The sequence below is a fragment of the Phalaenopsis equestris genome, unplaced genomic scaffold (assembly GCF_001263595.1).
Source record: "Phalaenopsis equestris unplaced genomic scaffold, ASM126359v1 Scaffold000340, whole genome shotgun sequence".
In the NCBI taxonomy this organism is placed as follows: domain Eukaryota; kingdom Viridiplantae; phylum Streptophyta; class Magnoliopsida; order Asparagales; family Orchidaceae; genus Phalaenopsis; species Phalaenopsis equestris.
Genome location: NW_018164782.1, coordinates 267,958 through 293,644, shown reverse-complemented (window position 1 = coordinate 293,644; position 25,687 = coordinate 267,958). Strand labels below are relative to the sequence as shown.

Below are 25,687 nucleotides of genomic sequence, written 5' to 3'. Positions count from 1 at the left end.
TATATATATATAGTTATAGACACACACACACATATTTAGTTTTATACCTTACAATTATATTAAGGGAAATAAGCATGCATACCGCACAATTCTTTTATTTTACATATCTAACACTTGAACTTTCAAATTTACATTTATTGTGTGATAAACCTATACATGAAAATGTGTATTGAACTTTTAGAAGTAGGTGACAGTGGTATTTTTATGTGATATTAAAGATTTATGTGCTATGCATGTCGATATTAAGTTGGGTGTTAGATATGTAAATTTATAAGAATTGTGTGGCATATGTGTAAATGCCCTATATATTAAATGAAAACACCGGGGCTCTGTTATACTTTGGATGATTGCCCAATATTATCAACAATTTTTTGAAATACTTGCAATAGAATGTATATAAGAAGTCGAGACTTATCCACGTGGGACTATTCTGTCACTAATGTATAAAATGTTTTGATATTTTGATAAATAACATCCTGGCATGCCCCCGATTATGATAGCTTGTTCTTGCATCGGTTCATTGAGAGCTCCTAGGTTGACTTGTGATAGCTCGGGCCAAGTTTCTATAGCTATTGACCCTAAGGGGTAGAGATACTAATTATTTGATCGAAAATCATTATAATCTAAAAGAAAATATTTATGTGTTAATGATTTGCTTCAAAAATTTTATAATGTAAAAGAAAAGTGTTAAACTTAAGAGATGCAAAATTTTTAACTTGCTAGACAATTTAGAAAAGAAACATAAAAAACAGACTAGAAAAGCATAAAACATCAAAAAAAAAAAATAATAATAATAAAAATAAATAAATAAAAAAGATAAAATTGCTTACGCCATCCTCTGAGCACCTCTCATTCTGCATTCATACTCTATCTTGGCAGATAGATGGCTCTCCTCAGGGTTCGATCTTGAGAATAACATGGTTTGTAATAGAGACTACTTGACAGGAAAAAAAGAAAGAAAACCAATAATAGACATTAAATCATCAAATAAGTTCGTCAACAATTTCGAAGTTCGAGATAAAAAAAAAAATCAGCAAAAACTTTTTGGCCATTTACATACATACGACACAATTCTTCTGTATTTACATATCTAACACTTAAACATTCATGTTTACATGCATGCCACTCAAATCTTTAGCGTCACATCAAAAATACCACTAACGCTACCTTTTTAAAAGTGAAGTACATCTTTTCATGCATACTTAAGGCATCAAGGTGTTATATTTGTAAATATGAAACTTTGGAGGTGTTGGATATGTAAATGCATAAGAATTCTGGTAAAATTCCAAAACTATTTATAAAGGGTTAACAAACGAACAAAAGAAAGGGGAAAAAAAAGGAAGATATACAAATATACCACTTAATTCTTATGTATATACATATCAAACGCCTACACTTCAAATTTTAGTTATATATGCCACCTTATGAATGAAAAGGTGTATTTCACTTTTAAAAAGTAAAAATAATGGTATTTTTTTTGTGATATTAAGAATTTGGGTGGTATGAATGTAAAAAGTAGGGTTTCTCTGTTAGATACGTAAATACATAGGAGTTGGGCGGTATGTATGTCCCACAAAAATAAATAAATAAATAAATAAAATAACAAACAGAGAACCTAATATATAACGTATTTAATAATCCATACCTGACATGCAATTGAGGCAGACTGTCTCATTAATTTCAATTCAGATGGAGATTTAATCCACCTAAGTTCATGAGTATAGCGCGAGAGATCTTTTACTGCACCATTAGTAAATGCCCTCTGAAAGGATTCCAAATCAGTATAAGATGTTGAGACTGTCTTTGTATTGTGAAATACTTTAGATGCTTTATCAATCATTTCTGAAAGGACCTGCTCTGACAGTAGTTATTTTGATAAAGTTAGCAAAGAAAAAAAAAATTGTGAAATTTAACTTGAGATGATAAGAAATAGGAAGATCGACATACACAACACTCAATTCCTGTGTATATACATGTCTGACACCTAAACTTCAATTTTTACATACATACCACCTTACTTCTGCATGATAAGGTGTATTTCACCTTTTAAAAATTAAAGCAGTGGTATTTTTTATGTGATATGAAAGATTTGAAAGATTTGGGTGGTATAAAATGTAAAAATCAGAGTTTATGTGTTAGATATGTAAATACATGAGAATTGGATTGTATGTATGTAAATGCCCCTAAGAAATATATGACCAAAATGAAAGCTGTTATGAAAAAAAAAACATCAACATCTTCACCATCACCACCAGTAGCTTCTTCGGTCTATTTTGGGTTTGACTTCCATTTCTATAAATTCATGGTGAACTATGTAATCTTTAAATCACAGGATCAATTTGCACAATTTCTAGTCTATCACTGAATGTGCAAACTATGAATTATTTGGTTGATAAGGCAAATTTATATACATAACTAACACCATAAGAGGTTCTGGTGAAGATATGAGAAAGAAAGTCACGAGGCACAGTCACTTATACTTGGCCATAGAAGCAAAGCAACAACAACAACAAGCCTTTATCCCACTAAGTGGGGTCGGCTACATGAATGCTACACTAAGTGGGGTCGGCTACATGAATCTTTTTTCTCCATTGTATCCTATTGAGTGTCATATTTTCATTTAATTCTAATAAATTAACATCATGTTTTAAACAACATGCCCAAGTCTTTTTTGGTCTACCTCTAACTTTCTTAACATAAATCGAATCTAAAACATCTATGCTCCCAACCGGATCATTAGATGGTCAACGTTTAATGTGACCAAACCATCTATGATGACTCTCTCCAATCTTGTATGCACAGGAGCTACACCAAACCTTTCATGGAAACGTTCGTTACGCATTTTGTCTCTAAGAGTCAAATCAATTATCCACGTAAGCATTCTCATCTCAGCAACATTTAACTTAGTTTTATGCTTCTCTTTTATAGGCCAACATTCTGTGCCACAAAACATTACAGGTTTCACCACTATCTTATAAAATTTTCCTTTAAGTCTAAGCGGTGCTTCTCTATCACACAATAGGCCCAATGCATACCTCCACTTCAACCATCCAATTTGAATTCTACTAATAACATCCCCATCTATGTCACCATTACTTTGAACAATAGACCCAAGTTGTCTAAAATGTTCACTTCTTTTAATGATTTGATTGCCCATTGTTCCAACTTTAACACTAGATCTACTAATAAAATTACATTTCATGTATTCAGTTTTAGACCCACTCAAATGAATGACCTTTAAACTCAAATGTAGACACTCAAATGTAGACCTCCATAATTCAATTTTATCTTGAACTCTTTCTATAGTCTAATCGACAAGAAGGATATCAACAGTGCAAAGTATCACCAAGGTACATCCTCTTATAAATGTCCAGTAAGTGCATCCATAACTAAAGCACAAAGATATGGGCTTAAAGTAGATCCTTGAAGTAATCCAACTAAAATAGGAAAATACTTGACCTAAATCCAATTTGATTATGAGAAATCTTTATATCATTTGTTAACCTATGTTCAATTACTCTCTCCCATAATTTTAATGTATAATACATAAACTTCACCCAAAAGCAAAAGCTAGTATTAAATTTTGTACAAACGTGTTTCATAATATTTGACTTTCAAAATGATCATAACTTTAGTAAAATTATAAATCATGAGTTGTTTTACATATATCAACCTTATCAAGGGTTGTATGATGTATTAAGTTTACTTTTAAGTAAATCAATTTGCACAACTTCTATCCAAATTACCTTCGAGTTTCATAATTTTTTTTTCTAATCCTTCAACTTCAACGAGTATATAAGTTTAAATGAAAATGTATGAGAGGATATTCTCCGACAAGAAACTCATAGGAGACCAAGTTGTTAAAACATTTTATAAATAAGTTAAAGAAAAGAAATTGAGCAAAAGAAGATGAAGTTTCCTTCCCTCAATTAGAAACTAGATAAAGCATATAGATCAAAAAGATGTGACTGAGTATGGAGAATTATGATTTTTTTCTTTTGAAATGCTGAATGGATGATTGAGATGGAAAAAAACTCATATTAAAGGTTAGGATATATACGGAGAAAATTGAAAGCCACTTTCTCTCAGTATTATAGATTTTACTTTTAATCTATCCATTCTCGTTCATAAATGTTTTGAAATATTTTATCCACCAACCATATTAATGGCCTTTTCAATCATTATACATGAAAAACCACCTACCTTTATTCCATTCATCATCATCAACCTTATGCTAATTATTTTTCACTATAGAGAGTATTATGAGATGTCAATCAATTTTTATAAGCTTTTTCATTAATTTTAAATTTGTTACCCTTCTACTACCTTTTTTTCTTCCTAATCTTAATTTTTGTACTGGCTTTACTAGTGCATTTTCCACCCAAAGTTGAACATCTCTAAACAACCAATTTTCAATACAAATATTTTATAACTAATTTTACTTGATAGGATTCTCCGTAGAAATTAGGGCAAAACAAATATACAACTACGAACACATAAAATAAAAGAAAAACACATATAATTTGAGAGGTAGGCGATCTCTCGCAATTCCTACAATTCGAGAGATAGGAAATCTCCCCTAAACCCTAAACCTAAAACTCAAGACATAATCTTCTGCATAACCCTAACCCTAAGCATATTAACCCCATTTATACTATACAAGAATAAATGTCAAATGACTAAATTACCCTTAGGCTAATAAAGATAAAAATTATCCTTAGGCTAATGTCTAATCCTTGCAACGGTGGTTCTGGAAAAAAATCCTCATCACTCCAAAAACATAACCCCTCGGCCCACTTCTCCTGAATTTGTCTCTATAAGGAGTTTGATTGTCACCCCTGGTCATGAACCCTTATTTCTGTCTTGTGGAGCCTCCCCTATGGATTTACACTATTTGAGCTCTTGACATCGCTGTGGTTGTAGAAGTAAGGTATATTGTTCTAGTTGTGACGCTCTTGTCAGCCTATTTTATTGCATTTTTATCTTCAACCAACTATGCTAACCCAATCCTCACTGTCTGAACAAACGAAGTGATGCTCGAATCTCTGGATTCAACCCTTTCATGATGTTGCCTTCCAACTCTTCTAAATTTGTCTTAAACAGCCGGAAGTATCTCAAACTTCTCCCCATATTTCATAGCGGATCCTTCCTAGAACAATGCAAAAAATTGTTCATGTAAATCCCCTTTCAGTGTGGTTCAAAAGCACTCCAAAAGCTGTTCCTTGGATTCTTCTAATGTCAAATTGGCTGACGTTGTTCTCTCAATTAATACCATGCAAGAGTCTTTCCTTCCAAATATAGAGCTGTCGTCATCAATTCTTCTTCCATCGACCAATTAACAATAAAGTATCTCTCTAGTAATAGACCCAACCACAAAGGCATGGCATCTTGAGCTTCCTTGTGTGCGAGCATCCCCAATACCCTCACTTGCATTTTATTCCACCTATGAAGTGGGGACGCAGTTCCCTTCCTCAACCCATATTGATTTCACTTCTTCCATAAATCTGGTGCGCCCCATAATCACCTCTTCCATCCCCATATGCTCAAGAATCGCCCTCTTCTTGGAAGGTTGCTGCAACAAAAGCACTGGTGTGTTGAGATGCAGCCCTCTACTCGGTTCCCACCCACCATAGTTCCCTATTTCGGGTTGAAATCCTTCAAATTGATCTTCTCTTGCCTCATAGTGCCAGCCATCCCATTTTGCTCATTGCCTCTTGTTCCTGTCGTCCAAATGTCGTGTTATTCCTTCAAAGTGCTGACTGTCGAGTCCATCTCCCATTCCTTTAGCGAATTCCACACCTTCAGATCTACTTGAGGCAGCATAGATGTAACTTGAATCCTTCTGATTGCTATTGCCCGCATTTGTTCCAAATGCCACCGCTCAATCTCATAGCAGGCGACAGAGAGTTGTGTGGCACTTTGCAATCTTTATCATTTCTTCAAGGCTTGCGAACCACCCCTCCATGGCCGAGAAACGCTCCTCTCTTCCAAATATAATTTGACTAACCTCTTCAACTAGCTTTTCCTTCAAAGCATCCATCTTTTTGGCTGCCATTACTCCTAGAAGGTTATGAAACTCCCTTATACTACAATCACATCTAATTCATTATCTATTTCAATCACGAGGAACTTTGCACGTGGTTCAGTGTGCAACTCACGCATCTCGCACGAGACTGGATGACACGATCCTAAAATCCTTGTATGCAAGTTCAGAATAAACGTCCTACAGAACTCCGAAAAACCACAATCCAAAATATTTGTATGTGGGTCGACCAGTAACTCCTGCAACTTGCGCGACATGAAATCCCTATACACGGGTTCGAAGCAAATATTTGGACGTCGTGTGGAACTCCATGAAGCTGCATCATGTACGTGGTCTGGCGTTAAACTTTGGACATTGTGATCCTTTGCTGGCCTCCACTGCAGATATGTTACAATCTGTGTGTATGCGCCCCAATCAAGGAGACGTCGCAAACATCCCCTTCTCAGCAAGCTACAAATCCCGACATCCCCTTCTCAGCAAGCTACATCGCAATCCCGTTGTCCCATTCCCAATGAGCTTTGATCGCAACTGTATCACATTGTTAAGCCACGAAGCGACACACGATTAGGTCTTCCAACGTCGTCTGTAGGGCTTGAGACTAGTGCTGTCAAAAAAAATCATTGTTTGCGAACAATTTATGTTTGGTTTGCGAGAGAGTTCGTGTTCGATTCGTTCAATAAGCAAACGAGACGACACAATTAATTTTTTTTCGTTCGGTTTATAAACAAACCAAACACGAACAGCCATTTGTTTGATTGTGTTTGAATTATTATTGTTCGTGATATAAAATAATTTAAAATACTTATATATAAAAAATTTATCATATTTTAAAAATAATTATATACTCTAAAAATTTATCATATTTTAAAAAATTAAATTCTATAAATTATAATTTGATCTTCATGTTCACCTCTTCGCTTATATTAAATTATATAATTTCGTATTTATCTTTATGTTTGTCTCTTAGCTTAAATTTTATTATATATTTTTTAAATTTATTTAGTTTCTTTGAATAAAATCTAGTTTTTGGAAGTGAAATCTCACGTATTGCCTTAAGGTCTGAATTTTTTATGGATGAAATATGATATTATGGTTTTATTGTGAGTTGTTTTCAGCTATTTTGCATTTGTGTTGTGATTCATACAAGTTTAAGCATTAATTTCACATAGGTTTAAGCTTTTGAAAGATTTCAAACAATTCGAACAATACAAATAAATTTGTAAGATTTCGAACAATTCAAATAATTTGAATAATTCGAACATTTCAAACATTTTAAATATTTCAAATATATTTCAATCAAATCAAATGAACAATAACTTCACAAAAAATTTTAAACACAAGTCTATTTCAAACACACGTAATTTCAAACGAACCGAACACAAACATGAGCTCTGTTCTTTCGTGTTCGATTCGTTTACACCGTAGTCGTATGTCATCGTCCCTTCATTTGTCCCCCCAGATTGCTCAGATCGAGCCTATTTCACGAGGCTAGGTCATAAACGAAATGTTGTTGGATCGCGTAGCCAATCTCCCAGAAATGAGTTGCTCGGATGTTATTTGATAGGATTCTCTATAGAAATTAGAGCAAAACAAAAATTGTATTTCTCCAAGGCAAACAACACAACTACAAATATATAAAATAAAGGATAAGCACCTAGAATTCGAGAGGTAGGCGATCTCTCCAAATTCCTACAATTCAAGGTAGGAAATCTCTCTCAAACACTAAACCTAAAGTTCAAGCACAATCTTCTGCATAACCCTAAACCTAAACATATTAGCCTTGTTCGTACTAAATAATAATAAATGACAAATGACTAAATTGCCACAGGCTCCATCATAACACTACTCAAACCATATGTATTTCACTGCTCATCCATCTTAACATTCTTACTTTTGTGAAACTCATCATGGCTCTCAAAGACTTTTTCTTAGCAAAAACATGAATCCGTATAGCCTTTGTAATCCACTTGTGATTTATAATTTGGGGCATTTACATACATACCATCCAATTCTTAAACGTTGATATTTACATTTATACCATCCAAATCTTTCACATCACATCAAAATTACCAATACGTTAAACTTTCAAATAGTGAAATACACCTTTTCATAAATATGTAAGGTGGCATATATATAAAAATTAAATTTTAGGTGTTAGATATGTAAATACATGGGAATTAAGTGGTATGTGCGTAAATATTTCTTATGATTAACCTTTCAGGTCTTCATGGTAATATTTTATCACATTAGTAAATAGCAATCCCTATATGCCTCTGGCCTTTCAAACACTTAGTTCAACTCTAGAAACTATATTCTCACCAAAATCCGCTACTTTACTATAATAAAGCCAAAGTATTTAAATCAATCATACGTAGGCATAACTTTATTTTTCGATGACTAACTAATAACTATAAATTTTGCATTCATATAAATTATATAATATATACTTTTTATTCTATCACTTAAGCTTCTTATCTTCTTAAATTTGTTATTATTATTATCATTCTAACTTTTAACTTCAGAGATTTCACCAATGAAAGTCAGATCCTTTGCAAATAATATACACTCAAGTGCCTCAATTTCAATATGAGGCATTTACAAACATACCACCCAGTTCCTGTGTATTTCCATATCTAATGCCTAAACTTTACTTTTTGCATTTTTACCACTCAAAATTTTCATTTCACATAAAAAATACCACTATTTTATGTTTTAAAAAGAGAAATATGCCTGATACACCACCAACCAAATTTCATCATACAACACGAATCTTGAGGCATGACACGAATCTCGAGATGATATTTTAAACAAGAAACATTCAAATCTTGATAAAGAATAATCCAGAGCTCCGATTTCAGCAAACTTATAGTCAAACAGACCGGTTTGATAAGACGGACATAATGATTTGAAAACAAGCAAAATCCAAGTCAAACCAAGCCCTGATCAAGTCATTAAACCATAGTTAGAAGATTTTTATGAATACATTTGAAAAGTCAAACGGCTGTCAAATATGACAAGTTTATACTAAAATCGAGCGGCTCAACAAGACGAATCCAATGATCCCAAGATCAGTCAATTCTGACATCATTAAGGCACTCAAATGTCCATTAAACGTCCATTAAACGCCGTATGTTAAACGCCGTATGATCGAAGGAAGCTCTCCGGACCGTCCGATCAAAATGGTTCATATTCATGCATTAATTGCACCCATAATACTATAAATAAAGCCTCATCCCTCTCATGAAGTAAAAAGAAGTCTAGAGAGAGTCTGAGGTCTTGAGGAGAAGTTGCAGTTCAGCATCACCACCAATCGTCGTCCACCACCGCTAACCTCCGTCATCGACGTCGGCGACCCCCGTCGACCGTCGTCGACCACCGCCGACCGTCATCGATCACCACTAACCAGACGCCGTCAGTCGGCGTTATACCTTGAAAAATATAGTTACCTTTTCCCGTCTGTGGGATGAGATTTTTGTAATCATCAATCAATAGTGGATTTCCACAACTGGGCTAGGCCCCATGGTTTTTCCCTTACGGGTTTTCCACGTAAAAACTTCTGGAGTCATCACCGTTTTTTTCTATTTCATATGTCTGTGTGCTGAACTTTCGTACAACGCTAAGACGATAACTTGTTACTCTACCGCCGCGAATTTTTTAGCACGCATCAATACCTTTTTCATGAATGTAAAAATTGAAGTTGAGGAGTTAGATATCTATAAGTAAATACATAAGAATTGAGCTGTATGTATGTAAATCTTCCTTTAATTGTCAATTATAAGACATATATAACCAACAAAAAAAGAAACAAATCTGACATCGATTTTGATGCATTCCCATTTTGTTGAGACACTCCGCCAACATCTCAATTACTTCTGAAATAATAATGACACCATTCATATCAGTAATTAATATTGTCAACATATAGTTAAGAAAAAGAAACAATTTCTCCCAAATGCCTACCAAATTAATTTGTATGCTACTAAGGTATATATCTTTTCAAAGCCAAAAAAAAATTCAGATTTCTTTTCAATTATTGACAATTCAGTTTCGTTAATTTCTCAAGGCATTTATATACATACAACCCAATTCCTATGCATTTACATATCAAACACCTAACTTTTACTTTTTACAGTTATAAAACTTAAATCTTTCATACCATAGAAAAAATACCAATATTTTAAATTCTAAAAAGTAAAATACACTTTTTCATGCATGGGTAAAGTGGTATAAATGTAAAAATTGAAGCTTAGTTGTTATGCATGTAAGCACATAGGAATTGGGCGTATGCATGTAAATCTTCCTAATTTCTTAGAACATAAATAGTCACCAGAGTAGATGTGAAGTACAAAATCCAATTGATGCATCATTTAGATACCATCATGGGTTTCAAAGCAAATATTCAAATAAACTCATAACGTCATCTACAGCTTTATTATATGGCTCTTAAATTGTGTCGCCTACAACTAAAAGCTACAAAAACTCTAGATACCTCTGATATTATCATAGAAAATAGGGGTATTTACTCACATACCACAAAATTTTTATATGTTTACACATCTAACCCAAAAGTTTTTATATTTACATACATGCCACTCAAATATTTGACATTACATAAAAAATACCACTATTACTAACAATTTAGAAGTGAATGACACTTTCTAATGCATAAATTTTAACACAAAAATGTTATAAATGCATATATCAAGCTTTAGGCATTATATATGTAAATACATAAGACTTGTGTGGTATATTGAAAATAGTGGACTTGAACTTCAGAGAATCCAATACATGCATAACTACATGAAAATCGCAAAATCTTATCAACAATCATTGATCAATCTATTATATTGACTGAGAAATATAACCAGCATACCTTAGGCTTGATTTAAGTAAATAGCCTAAGGTTTGATTTAAGTAAATAGCAAAAAGCTAAGGGGTAAATGGCATACATGGAATAGATTCGGAAATAAATGAAGTAAAATGAACACTAACCTGAGGCAATTTACTCATAGGATACGACTCGTCTGCCTTAAAGTAACTCAAAGCTGCATCAACTCCAGCTACTGGACCTTGCCAAGCCTCATTCTGCATACATAATTCATAGATTTCAGAGTACATGGAAAAATGGTAAATCTGTCAAAACAAAAATTAAAGCTCAACGCTGAAACCATTAAAACAGCTGATAAATAATTTGTTTTGCAAGGTACAAAACTGAGGACAACAATTCAAACCATGCTAGAAACATCAAAAAACATTTTGTAACATTGCAAATTTGTCAAAGTCCAAATCCGTAAAGAGATGTTGCAAGTGCTCAAATTAAGCATTTTGAAGCTGTTTAATACTAATGATGTATATGTATTTTATATCTGTGTGTATATAGAATAGACTCTGATTCAGCATACTCATTCTACAATCCATTGAGCTTTTAAATGAGTGAAAATCATTTTTAATGTTCATAATTTAGAGCGAAATGTATGAATAGTCTAAGATTTTTGCGCAAGAGAAAATTCAGTTTTTTATCCAAAAGATTCTAAGGAATTCAAGTAAAATAAATCCAATGGCTTTGGTTTATATTATAAGAACACCATATTGAAACAATTTGATAGCCCTTTTAAATTTACTATAACTTGTCAAGCATTAAAGCAATGGACTCTGTGCAAATCCATTCATTGAAAAATAACATCCTCATAAATTTTCTGTGAAAAAACAAATGGCTGAAAATGATGTAAGATATATAATTACATTAAAATTTTGTATTGCTAAGTTAACCTTAAACAAATAAACACATGAGTAATTTTTCTCATTATCTAGACCATCGAATCTATAGCTAACTTCCAAGTACTTGAGGTATGTATAAATCCTTATGAAAGGTTAATAAATTTAAGGGGATATCTACATACATATACACTATTATTGTGAATTTACATATTTAACACTTAAATTTTGATATTTATTGCTAAATTTGAAATTCGAGCAGCATAGTTTTATTGATAGAAGGAACGATATTTAATAACAAAAGAAAGAAACAAAGACGGAATAAAATAGCTAGAAAAAAAATAAAATAGAATAAAACAAATAGGAAATAAATACTGTAGAAAGTTGTCGTTTGGTTTGGAAGCTGTAGGGGAGCTGTAGAAAGCTGTTGTTTGGTTTGGGAGAGCTGTAGAAGCTGTAGAAAGCTGCTTTTTAGGTTTGGGAGAGCTCTATTAGCTATAGAAAGCTGCTGTTTGGGGTTTGGAAATGCTGTGAGAGTTGTTTGAGGTGTAGAATCGCTGTAAAGCTGCTGTTTGAAGTGTATAACCGCTGTAGGCTGCTGTTTGGAGGCTTACAAGAGTTGTTTGCGGTGTAGATTCGCTGCAGGCTGCTGTTAGGAAGCTTTAGGATCACCTTTCAAAGTTCCTAGCCGCTGTCCGAAATTGTAGGAAGCCTTAGGACTGTTTTTCGGAGTTCCTAGCCGTTGCCCGTAGTTGTAGGAAACCTTATGACTCATGTTTAGAGTTCCTAGTTGTTGGTACGACTCGTTCTGCTCCTTACTGCCTTTTTTTTTTTCTTTCTTAGAGTTCCTAGTTGTTGGTACGACTCGTTCTGCTGCTTACTGCCTTTTTTTTCTTTTTTTCTGCAATTTATTTAAATTTCTTGCACATTATATTATGTTTTGTGAGCTAAACACGCAGCAGGGATAGCGACAGCAGATACGCCAAGTATGCAGGTACATTTTATTTTGTTTATCACAGCAATTTACTCTTGTTATAATATATCATGCAGGCACTGATTACAATTTCATGGACAAAACAAAACAATTTTAAAAAAAAAAAAAAAAAAACATAACACGTCCTTTTGAATTTACGGGAGTCCCTAGGAGGAGGTAACCTACGGTTGCTAACGAGATCTCCCCGATTTAAATGAGTCTCACAACTTATTTAGACTAAATAAATTCAAAAGAAAATAATCGTACCGGAACGAGGGAACTGTGGGATCCTAACCAGTGTCACTCTAATCAACTTTAACCTCTCATAATAACAACAAAACCAAATCCTTGAATCAAACCTGGTAAAACATTTTGAACCTTAGAATTTAGGACTGCTACTACGATGAAGAGTTCGGAGCAATTTTGTGGGCAACACGGCGAGGAGCTTGGAGCGGACTACGAGTGGAGGTGGTCGTCATCATACAACAGCAAAAAGCTTTGAGGCGACTACGAGTGGAGGTGTTCGTCATTATACAACAGCAAAACAAGTCTACACCAGCTAAACTCTTTCCTAGTCTAAATAACAACACATAGGACTTCTAGGTAGCTCATCCAGCGCAACAATCATATTGTGCAACGTAAGTCCTAATTTGTTTTAGGTTCCGAGGATGTCGTTCGTTACGACGTAAACTCTCATCTATTTGCGGGCTATTTGCATAATCAGTTATTATGCAAATATAAGTCTCAAATAATAAAATTGATAGGATTGAACACTCAAATAACACCCTCTCCAAAACACAGTCACACAGTAGGATGATCTGGGAAATCACTGAAACTTCTCCTCAGGATCTGTGACATTTCATACATTTTATTTTCTTTAGACTCATGAAAGAACTGTTCCTACTTGAGCCACTCTCATTTGTTTTTTTTCGCGTCCTATTGTGAAAACCTAAACCTCGAATTCTTGAAGACTAATACCTCTGATCATTATCGAGAGTTTTTTCAAGTGACCTCCATCATTGGGAGGTAATTAGCTATAGGGACTTGCCTCTATAGAGAACTTGGAACCCAGGTAAAATAACTTGGAACCCAGGTAAAATAATCTTTATTTAATCTTTATATTAAATAGGGGAACTTGTCGCTCACACATAAAAGGTTTTAAAAGGTTCGCAGACCAAACATGTCATAAATCTCTTAGTTTGCATGATTGGGTCTATCGCCGAGGTCTACACTTATCTTTCAGAAGGGTGTAGTACTCGCGATATCGGACACGATTATGCAAACTATTGAACGAATAAGATTTATTTGGTCTCATTTTTTGAAAATTAAAACATTCTACTTTCAAAACTTAAACTATATATCTCTTATATTTAAATTAAATTTTAAAAATTATTTTCAATTTTCAAAATAAAAAAAAGTTGACCGACACTTACCTGTAAAAACAATATCATCAACATTTGAAGGAATGTCGAAAGAAGAGTGTGTGATACACTTGAGCCTGAGTAAAACTATGGCCCACGACCATCTTTGTGAATTTGTCGAACCAGACTTTTGGAGACTGTTTTAGCCCATAAAGAGGCTTTCGTAGCTTGCGCACTTGCCTTTTGAAAACAGTAGAGTCAAAGTCAGGAGGGAGTGACATGTATACCTCTTATGTAATTTCTTCATTCAAAAACACATTCTAAATGGAATAAAGATTAATCCAAATCCACTGTAAGGGACAATATAACCCGAATAGTGTTTAACTTAACCACTAGAGCAAATGTTTCCTCCTAATTAACTTCATAAGTCTGTGAGTATCATTTAGCAACCAATAGCGTCTTGTTGCGTTCAAAGAATCCATCATAGTTGAACTTGATGTTGAAAATTCATCGACACCCATAACTTTCTTACCTTGAGGAATATCAATGACGTCCCACGTATGGTTCCGCCGAAGGGCATTCATCTCCTCCATTACTAATGTTTTCTAGGCTGGTACAACAAGAGCAACCTCAATAGTAGTTGGGATCTGGTGGTTCGTTAGGGCGGTAATAAATGCTCTGTAGGTTGGTGATAGACTGTGGAAATAGACATATTTTGTCATTGAATAGAGGGAGCATACCTTACTTGGTGAACTCACCTCCACATGCGGAGGAGGGGTCGTGCTGAGGATGTTGCCAGGAATAGAGTTAATGTCCTGTTAAGGAGAGAGAGTTCCAGAGTAGGAGAATTGCAGCGGGTGCGCCGAGTGCAGACGCGGATAATGGAAGGAGGCAATGGTGCACTCATCAAAAGCGGAGACAAAAACAATGAGTGGAACATCCATAAGAGTAGGATAAGGACGGTTTCTAAGAACCTAAGTTCCACTAACTTAGGGCTGAGCTAGAAAAAATTGGAAACACATTCAAATAAAGAGACATCAACCACTTTTGAGTGTAGTACCAAAGAAAGATACATTTTATGGATCTGAGATCAAATTTACTCTGATTGAGAGCAGTGTTCCTAACAAAAGCAATGCACCAAAAAATCTTAGGGTCTAATATGGAGAAGACCCAATTGACAGAGAAACATGACATCAGAACGGCTAAGGGGGTTCGAAACTTGTGAATTTTAGAGGGGACTCTATTTATGAGATAGGTGGCAGTGAGAATGACATCGTTCGAAAATTGTTTCGGGATATTAGATTGAAACCTAATTGAGCGAGCAATGTCGAGAAGGTGACAGTTTTTCATTTCGGCTACCCCATTTTGTTGAGTGTCAGTGCACGAGTTATGGTGGAGGATCCACTTACTCATTAAGAATTCATCCAAAATAGAGTTGAAAAACTCACGGTCATTGTCGATCTGAATGACCTAAATAGGAGTTTTGAATTGAGTTAAAATGAATGTGTATAAATTTTGGAAGGTGACAGCAACCTCCGATTAGTTTTTTAAAATGTATACCCATGTCATCCGAGTGTGGTCAACAATCAAAGTCAAAAACCATCATTTATTGATGTAGTTGAGAGTGACAAATCATCCACATAGGTTACTGTGAATGGGAGAAAAATGAGTAGAGGTAAGTGTGAGGTGAATGATGACCTCGATGATGTTTAACTAGCTGACATGTCTCACAATTGAAATTAGAAATGTTTTTATTAGAAAAAATCAAAAGATACAAGTTTTTTAAATATTAAAAACTAGGATGACCTAAACGACAATGCAACAACATAATGAGACATTCAATGACTCGAGATAAGTTACAACTACTAAGAGATGTGTCATCACTCTCCGTGCTCTTCTCTTGGAAGTAATAGAGTCCGGCTACCCTCTTCGCAGTTTCAATCATCCTCCCAGAACGACAATCCTGAAAAACACAACCATCAGAAGAGTAATTAGTAACGCAGTCAATATCTTTCATCAACTTGCTGGTCGATAACAAGTTACATTGCAGCTGAGAAATATGTGAAATAGACTCTAGAGTTAGATCGATCATTACTACAATTGATCGTTTACTGGTAATGGAACTACCATAGCGATCGGCAATTCTGAGAATTTTTTTCCAAAGAACGAATAGTAAGTCGAAAAAGATTGCAAGCAACTAGTTATGTGATCTGTGACACATGAATCAATAATCCACGGTCTAGAGGAGGTATAAACCGTGAGGGTCATAGAAAGAGTACCTTATCGATCGTGGGAGGTCAATAGACCTGTAGAGACTTGATTGGCTTCAAAAAGTTTGATCAAATGTTCCATCTGATTTTTCAGAGACTCGGAGGATTTTAGGATGCTCAGGGTAGGAATCAGTTGAATTGCGGTATATTAGGATGTCGTCCTGAGACATTTGGTAGCAAAGAATTTGGTCGAAGGTATGTATGTTGGCTTACCGTGAAGTTTCCAACATTTGTCCCGAGTGTGGTTGAGTTTGTGATGGTAATCACAAGTGGGGTGATCCGTATGATATGACATGGAAGAGGACTAGCACTTTTTGAGATCAAGGTTGAGGATTCGGCTGAAGGAGTAGGAATGTCGAGCATAAAAAATCTCCTACTTTCTTCCCAATGAATCTCAGTGAAGGTTGCGCGTGCGGAATAGGATCTCGACCAAGAATGTGACCCTGGACCTCATCAAGGTCTTTGTTAAAATTAGCCAGGAATTAAAACATGCAATCCTTTTCTACAATCTTCTGTAAGAGGGATAGATCGACATGAGAATCCCAAGTTTAATTTTAGTATAGGTCGCATTCCATCCATAGTGCAACAAGGTCATCACAGTACTGGGTCATGGTCATTGACCCCTGTTTTGCCTTCCGGTTTTTCTTAGATACTTCATAGAGTTGGTCAAAATTTCCTACAACTAAGTAGGCATCACGAACAGCGGTCCTGAGGGCACTAGCTGAAGAGATGAACATACATGAACGACCAATCAAAGTCTCTATGGAGTTGGTCAACCAAGATATGACCATGGAGTTCTCCACTTCCTATGCTCCATAAGTCAGATCAGCCTTTAGAGGCTCACGAACCATACCTGTGAAGTAATCAAACTTCTCACGTCCTTTTGATGAACAAAGACTGCTTCGGACCACTGGAGAAAGTTATTGTCGTTTAATTTATGGGTTGTGATCAAGAAGTTCATGTTGATTTTTGATCATCCAGTTTGGATGAGGGATTAAGATTGGTAACGGTCCTCCGGTGGACTCATGCACACCATCAGTGGAAGGTTCGATGGTGAATGAATCTGCCATACTTCCAGCAGAGCTAATGGTGATGTTTGGTTGCCGAAATATGAGAAAGGATGGCAAGAGGGATGTTTAGCGGTTGAAAAAGCTTTTGGAATAACAACTAGCAAAACAGCCGCAAAAACAAGCTGGAAATCAACAGTTGCAAAACAATCGAACAGTGGTTGGAAGGAGCAATAGATGTTGGGCTTAGCAGCAAAAAGGAGCCGAACAGAGAACATGCAGCTGAAAGAAAACAACAGATGTTGGAAGCGACAGATAGGAAAATGGTAAACTAGGCAGATGCTAGAAGGTGGTTGTGGACAGGCTAGGGTGAAACATCTAGAGTTAGAGCCATGACTCTGATATCATGCTAAATTTGTGACTAGAGCAACATAATTTTATTGATAGAATAGGGATATTTAAACCCAATTATAATAGACACAACAAAGGAAAGAAATAAAACAAAATAAAATAAATAGAAAAGAAATAAAACAGAATAAAGCAAATAAAAAATATATAATAAAAAAATAAATGCTAATAATATGTAATAACATAAAGAAATAATTAAGTAGTAACGACTAGAGATTTGATTGTCGTTATAAATCTAATATTTATGCATAGAACGCATTAGTGTCACAATCACACAAAATATATGCTTGAAAATGTGTATTTCACTTTTAAAAAGTTAATAAACATGGAATTTTAATGTGATATGAAAGAGTAGTGTTATATTAGTGATTATAAAGCTTTAAGTGTTAAGATATGTTAATATATAAGAATAATGTGATACTTATGTAAATACCCCATAAGTCAAACATCCTAACACTTTATATGGCATATACTCCGACTGAATTTGATTTGGAATTATTAACTTGTGTGAAAACATAACTCTCTTACTACCAAAGTACAATACTCTATCAATGACACCAGAGCATGAAGAGTTTACTGCCCTAGTGTTCTTGTGGATGTTTTTATTTGTCTTTTTATGTTTCATGTTTTTTTCAGTATTTTTATTTCTTTTGAGTGCAAATTTGTAATTAAGAAGAGTTTTAGCTTAAATATAAAAGAGTTGTAGGTTGTTTTGAGAGGGCAGATTCTGGAGAGAGTTATATAATTTCCTAAGGATGGCTCGGTACTCCTATTGATTCCCTTGTTGTTGTATCCTGAGGTGGCTCTCGGGTGATGTTTTGGCCAGGGTATTGTGTTCGTCTCAGAATTGTTGTTGTCCAGTCATTGGGCCCCTTTGGGCCAACCTCAGAAGACAGTTGATTGTCTTCATTGTCCCATTTCTTGCTAAGAATTTGCAGACAGATTTCGGTCACTACCTTCGTTCGTAATTTTTGCCATCAAGAAATATTACAAGCCCCAATTAAGAACTAGATGTAAAAGACTTACAATGTGAAATCAGCTGACTACAAGAATGGCTTGCGGTCTTAGAGCAAAGAAACTTTGAGGATAGAACCGTTGAACCCGGCGTGAATGCGGTAGAGGAAGAAGGTGAAAATCCTTTACGCCAAGAATCCTTCCACTGATGAGGCACGACCCCTGAATGAGAGAAGGGAAATAAACTACAAGGTTGTTGATTTTGAAATCAAGATCGACATTCCGAATTTTAAAGGCTGACTAAATCCGGATGAATTAATTAGTTGGCTACATATAGTAGAGAGAAATTTTAAATTCAAATAAGTTCCCCAATAACAAATTGCAAAGCTTGTAGCCATTAAATTGAGAAACAGCACCACTCTTTGGTGGGAAAATGTTAAGAGAACATGGAAAAGGGGGGTCGATCCAAGATTTCCATTTGGAGCAAGATGAAGAAAGAACTTAAATGTAAATTCCTTCCGTAACACCATCAACAAGAGGCGTTCATTCAACTACAACACCTTCATCAACAAGAATAGTCACCGGAAGAATATGCTGCTGAATTAAAATGTAAATTCCTTCCGTAACACCATCAACAAGAGAAGTTCATTCAACTACAACACCTTCACAACAAGAATAGTCACTGGAAGAATATGCTGCTGAATTGGAACAACTAAGCCTGAAATGTAACCTTTACGAATCTAAAGAACACACAATTGCACGTTTCCCGGGTGGTCTATGAATATCTATAGCCAATGTAGTTCAACTACAACCTTTCTGGACACTAAAAGATGTAATTAGCTCGGTTGTTGAGGTAGAAAAACAACAAAAAATGGGTGGGAATGTTCCAATGCGCATTCCTACCACTGACTTGGGCGGTTCAAGCAAAACGATTCAAGTCCGGATGCAGCCAAGCGAACAGAAGGTTGAAAACAATAACAAAACTACAAATCAACCGCGGGGAACTGCTACCACAGACATGGGAGGAACTTCTTCCAATAGAAGATGTTTCAAATGCCATGGTTTTGGCCACATAGCTTCAAATTGTCCAAATTGATGCGCCATTTCTTTGGTAGAGGAAGTTGAACAAGGGGAAGATGATGTTGTACAAGAAGAAGACTATCTGGCGAGGGAGCAAGTCATACATGCAAATTAAGGGGAATTATTTGTGATAGTGTCAAACAAATTTTCAGTCAAGATTGGTTATGACACAACATCATTAGAATCTAGTACAAGGTTGAGGACAAGGTTTGTAACCTTATCATCAACGACGAAAGTTGTGAAAACGTGATTTCAACAACTATGGTGGAGAAGCTTGAGCTAGTTACACAATTTCATCCCCATCCCTACTAATTCATGTGGCTCAAGAAGGGAATTGAAATTAAAATCACCCGACAATGCTTGGTGCAATTTTTATCAATCGAAAACTTCAGGAGCAGTTATTATGTGACATAATTCCTATGGATACTTGTCATATATTGTTTGGCCCGCCTTGGCAATATGACCGTCGTACAATTCATGATGGATGTGCAAATACTTATTCATTTATCAAAGAGGGAATTCAAACCACCTTGGTGACAATGAAGAAGGAAATTCAGTCGAGGACTGAACTCAACACTTTTACTCCACAATTTCTGAAAGACTAGAGGAGGCAACCACGGGGTACCTCCTCATCATATCTGAAACTTTTGGACATCCATCGACATCCCCTCCTGAAGTACAGGGATTGGTACAATAGCTCGAAGACATTTTTACGACGAAATTCCTATGGGATTACCTCCTACACAGGGATTGGTACAATAGCTCGAAGACATTTTTACCTATGGGATTACCTCCTATGAGAGAGGCACAACATGCCATTAACATTGTTCCTGGTTCGATCATCCCCACAGACCCGCATATAGGATGTCTCCAAAGGAACATGAAGAGCTTCAATGTTAGGTGGATGAGCTGATTAGCAAAGGCTCGTTGCGGCGTAGTGCTAGCTCGTGCGTGGTTCTGATTCTCTTGGTTCCAAAGAAGGATGAGACCTGGAGCATGTGCATTGACAGACAGTGAATAAAATCACTATCAAATATAGGTTTCCTATTCTTCGATGGGATAAACTTTTTTATCAGTTAAAAGGGATGACTGCTTTTTTCCAAAATAGACCTTTGAAGCACATGCATCATCGAATATGTATACAGTAAGAAGAAGAATGGAAAGCAACGTTCAAGACTAATGCCCCGAAAATATTTATGCACCTAATGAATCAAGTCCAACCTTTAATGGAAAAGTTCATGGTGATCTATTTCAACGATACTTAGATTTATAGCTCTAACAAGGTTGAACATTTGCAACACTCCAAAGGCATTTTTGAGATCCTTCAGTCACAACAACTATTTGTCGATAAGGTTAAATGTGAATTCCTTGTTTCCCGCATCAATTTCTTGGGATTTTTGATCTCACCAACTGGAATGGAGTTGGATTCAAGCAAAATTGTTGTTGTAAGGGACTGGCCAACTCCTACATCCTTCACTAAAGTCAGACAATTCCAAGGGTTGGCCTCATTTATCGCCGGTTCGTCAAGAGTTTTAGTATTATTGCTGCCTCACTGACTTAATTGCTCAAGTTAGCCCATTTTTGCTGGACCAAGCAAACACAGCTCAACTTTGATCGCTTGAAATAGACCCTATGTACCGTTCCAGTGTTAAAGCTTCTAGATTTTGATCTTTTATTTGAGGTGGAGTGTGATGCATCTGACACCGGTATTGGAGCAGTCCTTAGTCAATAAGGACACCCCGTAGCGTTTTTCAGCGAAAAACTCAACGACTCTCGAAAGAATATTCAACATATGACAAGAATTCTATTTTACCGTAAAGGCTCTACACTATTGGAGTCGTCGTCTTTTAGCTAACAAATTTATTCTCAATATAAATCACGAAGCCCTCAAATATCTTTAGAGTAAAAAAAAACTAAAAGGAAGGATTGACAACTGGGTGGAATATATTTCAGCCTTTAATTTTATTCTTAAGCACAAATCAAGATTTTCTAATCAAGTGGTTGATGCTTTAGGTTGTTGGTAAGCTATTTTATTGGTCATGCAAGCACGGGTTGTAGGTTTTGAGCTGATATGAGGAATGTATGACAAGGATCCCAACTTTTGAGTGGGATGACAACAATGCCTAGCCCAAAATTATAAAACCTTCCACATCAAGAATGATTTTGTGTTCAAAAGAAATTGTTTATGCATTTATAAATGTTCCACTAGAGAAACCATATTGGTGGAAGGTCATGATGGGGGCCTAGCCAGCCATTTTGGAAGAGGTAAGACTCCAGCTCTTTTACTAAACAAATTTAATTGGCCCTTTATGCGTAAAGATATGAACCGGTATGTGGAGAAGTGTCATATTTGTCATTCAACAAAGAAAAAAACTCAAAATTCAGGTTTATACCTTCTCTTGCCCGTTCTTGAATATCCTTAGACGGATGTTAGCTTGGATTTTGTGGTTGGTTTATCATGCACTCAATAACACAACGATTCTAACATGGTGGTGGTGGATAGATTCTACAAAATAGCCCACTTTGTGCTATGCAAGGCCTCTTTAGACACCTCTCACATTGTCGATTTGTACTTCAATGAGATGGTCCATTTACATGGCATTCTACGTATTATCACTTCAAATCGAGATGTTAAGTTTTTAAGTCGTTGTTCGAATACATTATGGAACAAATTGGGAACCAAATTTCAATATAGTTCAGCTTCCCAACCACAAACCGATGGACAAACGGAGAAGTCTTGGGAATTTACCTTGTTGCTATGTGGATAAGAATCATGCACAAAGGGAGTTTTCTTCTATCACAAGTAGAGTTTGCCTATAATTGACCCTGCATCCAAACCACAAATACAACCCTTTAGAGGTAGTTTATAGAAAAAATCATATATCTCCATTTGATCTTATATTGGATATTCCAATCAAGGTCGTGACCCTGGAAATTGAGGCTCGGCTACAAGAAATCCAAGAGTACCATAAATTGGTTCAGGAGAACATCATTAGACAAAATGAAATGTATCGACGACAAACAAACAAGAGTACAAAGGCATCAAATTTCAGAGAAGGAGACAAAGTATGGATCTGTTTTAAGGAAAGAGTGTTTTCCTCGGGGAGAAGAGATGCAAAAAAGCTCAACGCCAAAGCCGATGGACCTTTTTGGATTGTGAAGCGTATTAATAACAATGCTTACCAAATTAATATCCACGGAGACTAATATTTCTACTTCGTTCAACGTCGCTGACTTGACTCCCCACCACAAATCCGATTCTAAAACTGCTTTTCATGAAGAATCCCTGACAATCCCGGGAGAATGACATTGGAGCTTGAAGAGTTTGTTTTCTTGTGGTTATTTTTATTTCAGTATTTTTATGAATCATGTTTTTTTTTCTGTAGTTTTATTTATTTTAGGTGACAAACTTGTAAATAGGAATAGTCTTAGCTTAAATATAAAAATCTGTAGGCCGTTTTGGGAGGGCCATTTTTGGAGAGAGTTTTATCTTTTCCTCAAAGTGGCTAGAAACTCCCACCGATTCCCTTGCTGCTGTATCCTGAGGTGGCTTTCAGGTGGTGTTTTGGCCAATGTATCGTGCTCTAGTCTCAGAATCCCTGAAATATATCTTGAGCAATTTCTGGCTGGTTTCCCTACTGCGTCTATCAGCTGCTGTACCAATCAGTCTATCCTTATTGGCTTATTATATAGCACCAACCTGTAGTATTAAAGGTGCACATACAAGGAATATAAGGAGACCACTGTCAAATCACAAATTGAATATGGCCACAGAATGGATTAAATATAGGGGCATTTACATACATACCACACAATTCGTATGCATTCACATATCTAACACCTAAACTTTCATTTTTACATTTATAAAACCCATATTTTTCATATCATAACTTTCAAAAAGTGAAATACACCTTTCATGTATAGATTAGGTGGCATGTATATGCAGAGATTGAAGTTTAGGAGTTAGATATGTAAATATATAAGAATTGAGTGGTATGCATGTAAATATTCCTTAAATATAGCAAGAAAAGAAACTAGAAAGCTAGTGAAACAAAAGTAATGCCGTTGAGTATCTTCCTTTCGCCCTAAATATGCCATTAGAAGAGCATCAAGACAATAAATCAAGCTTTTATTGACAAAAACATTATAAGAATGAATCATGATATTTATAATAGCATTATGATACAATCAATGACTTACATGTGGATCAGGATCTGGCACAAACAAGCACAGTCCATGCTCGCCGGTTATAACTGCTACACCTCCAGGTTGTAAGCAACCGGTGATGTAGAGGTAATCTGCGTCCTGTCGGAACGAGTACGGCACGATATCAGTCATCATTTTGACAGGAGTGGATGCGATGATAGCTAAGCTTCTCTCTGGGAGTAACTCTATAAGCTTTTTCCGCCTTGAGATGTACTCATCTACAGGGATGCCGGGCGTAATCTCTCCTTCGCTAAGTAGCTATGAAAGGAGAAAACATGATATCAAATCAACTTTCTAAAAAAATTTAAAGGAAGATTAAGATACAGACCACTGTATCTACACATGAAAAGGTGCATTTCATTTTTAAAGGTTAAAATGATGATAATTTTGATTTGATATAAGAGATTTTGGTGCTATAAATGTAAAAAAGCAAAGTTTAGGTGTTAGCAATGAAAATTCATAGGAATTGAGTGGGTATGTATGTAAATGACCCAACTTTAAATGAATAAATAGAAGCCAGAATATTTATCTGTTTAACTATTAATGTGAATAGGAACTTATTCATTAACCAGTCATCATTATCTTCACGTAATATTGGCAGCCAAAGTTATAATATCTTCTAGATGGAGCCTATATAGGACATATAACATGAGTAGTAAGCATGTGAGATCTAAAAAGCCACAACAAGAGAGTCCAAGTTGCAAAACAAAATTACAATCTTATCTTCTAAGGTTTTAAGTAGACATGAATCATAAAAGTAAAATATACAACAACAACGACGACAAAACCTTTATCCCACTAAGTGGGTTCGGTTACATGAATCATTTCTCTCCATTGCGTCCTCTTTAGTGTCATTTTTTCATTTAGATCTAATAAATTAAGATCATTTTTTATACAATATGCCTATCATGTTTTATACAATATGCCCAAAAAATAAAATATAAAGATAAAAAATAAAAATATAAATCTAAAGCAGAGGTGACATTCAGGACATATTTATAGAGTGTTTGATGAACAAAGGAATGGATCTGTTAAAAGAACATGACATAAGGAACAGTTTGATTAAATAAGACAACCATTTTGTACTTACTATGTTGGCATACATGATACACAAATCTAGAATATTTATAAATTCTTACATAAATGACTAAATTCAAAATTCACAATAAACCATCAACTTGCATGTTTCGTTTTTGTAAAGTTTCTGACGGTTTGATCATGGCACGTGCAAATATGGATTCAACATTAAAAAAATGACATGAGTGATAGTTTTGTAAATAGCAAAGATTTGGGTGGCATGTATGTAAGTTCGCCACAAAAATAAAGTCCTACCTATTGCATTTCCATGAGGAATAGGAAGCATATGAGCTCAAACACAAAAAAACAGAATACTGATATATTACTAAAACTATAAGGATTAATTAAAAAAAAGGAAAAAATTATAAATGTAGCACACAATTTTTGTGTATTTACATATCTCATATGTAAACTTTCATATTTAGCTACATATAAGGCTGTCAAAACGGCTCGTTGTTAGCGAACAGCTCGTGTTCGGCTCGTTCGCTAAGTTAACGAGCCGAACACGAATAGCAAGAATAAATATTTGTTCGTTCGTGTTCGGCTCGTTTTGGCTCGAAATAATACTAATCAATTATATATATATATATATA

At 35.3% G+C, this 25,687-nt stretch overlaps 1 protein-coding gene across 3 annotated transcripts in view; it reads right to left on the bottom strand.

The window, feature by feature from the left end:
• Positions 1–25,687, bottom strand: part of LOC110025897 (probable Xaa-Pro aminopeptidase 3) — a 48,167-nt gene that overhangs the window by 17,679 nt on the left and 4,801 nt on the right. For all 3 annotated transcript variants that reach the window (XM_020726586.1, XM_020726587.1, XM_020726588.1), the window contains exons 3-6: positions 24,012–24,275; positions 11,036–11,128; positions 1,646–1,852; positions 831–934 (exon numbers count right to left, since the gene is read on the bottom strand). In XM_020726586.1, coding sequence (XP_020582245.1) covers positions 831–934; positions 1,646–1,852; positions 11,036–11,128; positions 24,012–24,275 — 668 coding nt within the window. The remainder of the gene's footprint in view (positions 1–830; positions 935–1,645; positions 1,853–11,035; positions 11,129–24,011; positions 24,276–25,687) is intronic.